At 39.3% G+C, this 6,000-nt stretch overlaps 1 protein-coding gene across 1 annotated transcript; it reads right to left on the bottom strand.

The window, feature by feature from the left end:
* Nucleotides 1–735: 735 nt before the first annotated feature.
* On the bottom strand, nucleotides 736–1,506 carry olig4 (oligodendrocyte transcription factor 4; the record flags this gene model as incomplete). Its single annotated transcript, XM_079369955.1, has 1 exon — nucleotides 736–1,506. One exon carries the CDS (start codon nucleotides 1,504–1,506, stop codon nucleotides 736–738), a length of 771 nt encoding a protein of 256 aa, XP_079226081.1.
* Nucleotides 1,507–6,000: the final 4,494 nt, after the last annotated feature.

A 6,000-nucleotide genomic window follows, 5' to 3' on the forward strand; every position in this document is an offset into this window, starting at 1 on the left:
GTCACATTAACCCATTCACATTCTGATTGCAGTGGTTGCTATGTAAAGTGATACATCACTGACGAAGCAGCAGGGGCAATTTGGGTTAAGTGTCTTGCCCACGGTCACATTGGACATGTGGCTACAGGAGCTGGGGATCCAACCCCCAATCTTCCAGTATAGATTTGACCGACTCTTACCAACTGAGCCACAGCTGCCCCTTTATTCGGTTAGATAGGATGGTTTTGTTTCACTTTGAATTAAGTTGCTTTTTATTTTAATCGTATATAAAGCAGCAACTTTTATTGACAGTTGTATGACAAACAGTACCTGGCTTATTTCTTAAATTTGACTTGTTTAGAGAAAAAATAATTTAAATTATCAGCAATTTCAATATTACTCTAATGAAAAAAGCCAGAAAACAGTTGATTGTGTACCAAATTTTAATTTAGGAAAATATAAATCCTGTACACCATTGCTTTAATTTCTCACATTTCTTTATTACAGATAAATAACTGGATTAGCTACTTTGAGAAAACTCCTGACAATACTTTGAATATTTGTATACAGTGTTGAAACAATGCAAATAAGAACAAATGATTAAAGAAAATAGCAGCACTTTTCAGACAATATATACAGTATGTACATGTTCTGGCAATATTTATCATTATAGTAGTTCATTAAATCACCTCATGTCAGCAGTTTTGTTAACCATGTTGATCCACATGACAAAGGTTAGTTCAAAGAGAGTCATGCTCACTTGGTTATAGACAAGCTATGTAATGTGGAGGTAGTGGTGGGCAAAGACTGGCAAAGTGAGCAAGGGCAAGGCATGCCAGGAAAGTGCCTATAGGTGCTGGTCAGATGATGGGGGTCCTTCAGAAGTCCCTGGACAGGAGAATGATAACCCAGGAAGTTGGCAGAGGGAGGGGAGCGTGGGGCATGCACTGCAGCAGAAGTTGAGTGATGCTGGAGGGCAGAAGGGGTGTTGCCCACCAGAGCGTGCAGAGACTGGGCCAGAGGATGCAGAGTGAGATGCGCAGTGGGGGCTGCAGAGTTAATAGCAGGTAGGGCTGCTGGACGGCTCTGGACAGAAGCACTGGCTCCATAAACCTCACCCACCAGCTTTTTCATTTCCTCCAAAGAACTGGAAAGCATGAGGATGTAGTTGCGAGCTAAAAGCAAGGTGGAGATTTTTGAAAGCTTGCGTACTGATGGTCCATGAGCATAGGGCATTACCTCTCTCAGGCCGTCCATTGCCTGGTTCAGATCATGCATCCTCTTTCTCTCCCGACTGTTGACTTTCAATCTCAGATCTTGCACCTCATCTTCGTTGGGCTCAGACCTGGTCTTGGTTTTGGCACCCCCACTGCAAATCCTTCTGCCTTTGCTATCCTCACTGTCTGCTCTTTTTTCTCGGCAATATGTCTGGAACATCTTGTTGGAGAAAAAACTCCTGGCAGAGTCGTCTACAACCAGGTCTGGGGATGAGGAGCGGCTGCAGGTAGAGCCTGTGTCAGAATCCATTTTAGTAGGAAAAAAGTAGGACTCGAACTGAAAAAGAAAGCAGACAAAAAAAAACTAATACTTCTTATTGCTCTGCTTTCCAGTTCTCTCTTGTGTCACCAGTTTCACTTGTCGCTGAGTTTGTAGTGTTCAGCCTTAATGGCCAGTCTGTCCACTTGAATCAGTCTGTCTTAACTGTCACTCTCTGGTCCCAATGGGGTGTATTTATACCACTGGCAAAACAAAGGGACAATAAAGTCGCATAATGAGACACTTGGAGCATGAGCCAGTTGCAGAAGGGACCCCCCCCCATCCCCCCATGAACCTCTTTTTTTGCAGCCCCCACCTCACCTTCCCACACTGACGTTTGAAACCTCTAACCCTGTTGAACCCCAAATTAACCAAAAGGGGTGCTGTGTCAAGATGCACAGTTAAAAGAGTTATGTTAAAACTTGCTATAAAATTATATGATGTAGAGTGAATGTATTAGGAACTGGATCAAGAGTAACTAAGTAAGACTGTTTAGTGAGAAGGTAAAATAGTTACATTATAGTTTGCAATAATGCAGACAAACTAAAATTTCCCTAAGAAAAATAAATGTATGATTAGAGAAATGGTAGTAATTCCAAGTGAGTGTAAAAGTGAGAGTAAAAACTTTCATAAAGTGATTTGGAGTACAGTTTGTTTCACTTGTCAATAGCACCCAATATATTAGGTCTACATTTGGGATCCATTACATGTTAGCAATTGATATGAACACCATATGAGGTACTTAAACATGTTAGAAACAGAGTAAATGGCAGACTAGTTAGAATTTAACCAAGAGTTCAAAACAATAGGGAGCAATACATATGACTTGGCTCCCCAAACAGTCTGTGAAATCAGATCCCTCTCACTGGAAGGGGGTCCTTCAGTTAGGGAGGAGGTAGTAAAATAGATACTTAAGAGTGGGCACAGCAGTGCCTTACCAGTGTTGGTTCACTTTCTCTGTTTTCTATAACCTACTTGTTTTCCTTCAACTGTACATATCCATATACATATGTAAATAATAAATGTGATTGACTGACTGGTGGTGGATTATTAGGCATACTTTATTATATAGCACCAGGCTGTCTTTCAGGCTGTCTTTCAGAACACAAGAAATCAATCCCTCCTACTTAAAAACCTCCCACGAAAAAAAGTGCATGACTTTAAAAAATGTATATATTTTTTCAATCATGCAGTGAATTTTGGTTATGTTAATCAAAATATATGTGACAATACTAAAATTTGTCAAAATCCTCCTTCACTTCGCTTCGCAGGGCCAGTTTAGATAATAGAAAACAGAAGGTCCAACAATATATTATCTCAATTCCTATATATATATAATATATTCCTGTATATTTAAGAAGGGTGACATAAAAAGTAAATGTCCTTAAATGTGCAGAAAATGGATCAATGTCTTTCTTATATGTGACTCTGCCCTCAAAATAATGTCCCTGAGAGGTTTTTTTTCTCTGTATACTTTTCACATGGTCAATAAAAAATACTATTGAAATAAAAGCTTGCCCTTGTGTTGTTTATCATCTAACACTAAGTATGACATAGCTTTTTTACTACGATATATGACATGTTTGTATTTTTCCAAAATTAGACATTGCTTTTTGACATTTTAAATGACTCGCATTTAATCTCAAATTGGTCTACAACTCTATGTGTGTACATTTGCAAAGTGAAACCCTTCTTATAGAAATAGGAACCCACAGAAAGAATTGGGAATCAAGAGGGCCGTTATCACCCCCCACTGGAGCTCCATCAGGGGGTGCAGCCAACATTTAGTATAGGATAGCCTTGAGAGCCAAGATTGGCCATTTATCTGAAGCATATGGATTTCCCCATCGTAAGACTGTCCTCTGCTAATTGGGCCAGGTTCTACTTAATTATGTAAGACACTTTATCTGCTTTTCATTCTTTCCCTGGATTCTGGACAATTTCATGGCAGATTCTGTGACACACTTTCACTGTGTTCTTTACAGCCAGTAGTTGGAAAATAATTGATATTTCTTAATTGTTCTTTGAAAACTATCTTGTGACTGAAATTATTTAATGAGACAATTTTTTGGGTGTTTGTTTGGAGAGATTTGTTATCAACTAAATATAGGATACAACTAAATAGCAGTGTATAAATACATACAATTAATAACTTAAATAGAAAACTGGTCTGGGCTAAAAAAAAAGGTAACTAAAGGGAGTCCATCTCTTGCTCATTCCATTATTATATGTGTGAGCCAGATAGAATGCATTCTCTTCTACATTCCTATTCTCATTCATGTGTTTGTACAGGCAACTGGCCATACACAGAGACGCAATGATATCCAAGCTTTTTATCTTACAAATGAAAGTGTGGCCACCTTCCAAGCTTCTACATAATCCTCCAATGTTTAACCCTGCATTAGAAGGATTGTCTGTCTTCTTTGGAGGCCACTTTTCAGGACCCTTCATCTGATTTCTGCTTTTTCACTGGGTGCAGTCCGAAGAAAGTGCTCATGTAACCAGAAAATGTAGGCATTATCTCAGACACGCTCTTGTTGTGGCAGAAGATCAAGTGAGATTAGGGCTTATCATGGTTCAAGAAATCACTAAGCTGAAGAGCAAACCTGTGCAGTGTAAAGCTGAAGAGCAAACCTGTGCCGTGTACATGCTACACGCACACATGCACAAAACTTTATTTCTATGTGGGCATGTGATCGTAACTCACGAGTAGACCCCGTACCCAATGTACTGTCGCTGCCTAAAGATCTTACTCTTTGTTATGTTATAAAAGAGCAGTTAAATGTGTTTACACTTTGTTATGTCACAAAATAGCATGTAAAAGATCTTTCTTAATCTGTTTTTTAAAAGATTATTCCATCATGAGCACAGTGCTAAGCAAGTCGCAGTGGCAAGGAAAATCTTCCTTTTAACGTTAGAAACCTTGGGCAAAACAAGACATCTTTAACACTCATCTGACTAAACTGTGCTGGGCTTGGAAAGGTGGATAGGGGAAGATGTTGAAAGGAGAAGGCAACAAGCAACAACAACTACAACAATAAATAAGATTACAATTCCAGTCATAATGGTATGTGTAGTAATAGCTAAGTATGATAGTAGACTGATAAGTCTAATTAATTAGCATTAGCAACTGCAATGATGATAGCAGTTAAAGTTGGAACAGTAGGGAATTAATTTGGTTTGCTTCAACTATAGTTCTTGTTGATGTAAAAGATATAGACTTGTTTCACAAACTGAACAGTTTCTGAGGACTGGCGTATTGCCCTTTGTAATCTGTCACCCCCTCTGACAAACTGATAGGTGATTTATTCATTTACACGGCCTGAAACAATTGTATTATATCTTCTACAACAAAAAGACACAAAGGCTCCATGAAAATCCCCTGGATGTTTATGAGTCACTGAAGTGTCCAATAACTTTCCCCTTCATCTTTAAGCAGCTACTGAGGGTCCCATGCTGTGGAGTGCTGCAGGGCAGAGAGAGTCAAGAGGGGATCCAGACCAAGGGAGGGATGCTGAATATGTTTGAGATAAAAGGAGTCTGGGCCTTCTCCTCTGGCGCTGAATGGGGCTTAGTCAGCAGGCTGTCTTATACATTGGCTTGCTACATGCTGACAGAACTTCATAAATTACCCCACAATTAACCCTGTACCCCCAACTCTTAGATAAGAATGACCGGTAAAAAGGCTGAAGAGGGTGAATGGAGAAAGAACAGAAGTGGTTGCTGTGCAGAGTGCTATCTGAAGAACTAGAGCCCAGGTCAAGACGTTGACCTTCATGTTGCAATAACCCAAATTAAATCAACCTCCAGAACACTATAACTTTTACATTAGTAATACTGATGTTTGCAAGCAAGGTCATTTGATATTTATATAGAGAAACAATGTTTATCTGCCTTTGGGATATTGATAAACGAGAAAACAACAACGCATAAATTACTTTCTGATACATAGCACAAGACCCTAACCCCATACACAGACCAGAAATATACAAACCTGCACAAACAGCAGCAACTGTACATGCACTTACGTAGACATGCCAGAGTGATGGGCTGCCAATGAAAGAGTACAAAAGCAGTTGGGGGCTAGCATGTTCCAGGGCACTCAAGGAGTGCGAGGGAAGCGAACTGGCACCACTGAGTTTAGTGATTATAGGAAGATTTTCTAATGACAGACAGACAAACAGACAGACAGAACTAAGGAATGGACTGACCCTTTATTCAACTAAAGCTCTGACCAGTTTTCAATGTAAGTTAGTAATTGTTTAGTCATTTATACTGCTCTTTGCTGTATCCTCATTTAGTTGATAACACATCTCTCCAAATACGCAACATGTAGTCAATTTAAATAACATTTCAGTCACAAGACAGTTTTCGAAGAAAAATTAAGAAACATCCAGAATTTCTCACAGTCACAGAACCTGCCATTATATTTCCCAAAACCCAGGGAAAGAAAGAAAAGCAGATAATTGTGTCTTACATAGTTAA

The sequence above is a fragment of the Symphodus melops genome (assembly GCF_947650265.1).
Source record: "Symphodus melops genome assembly, chromosome: 19".
Classification (NCBI taxonomy): domain Eukaryota; kingdom Metazoa; phylum Chordata; class Actinopteri; order Labriformes; family Labridae; genus Symphodus; species Symphodus melops.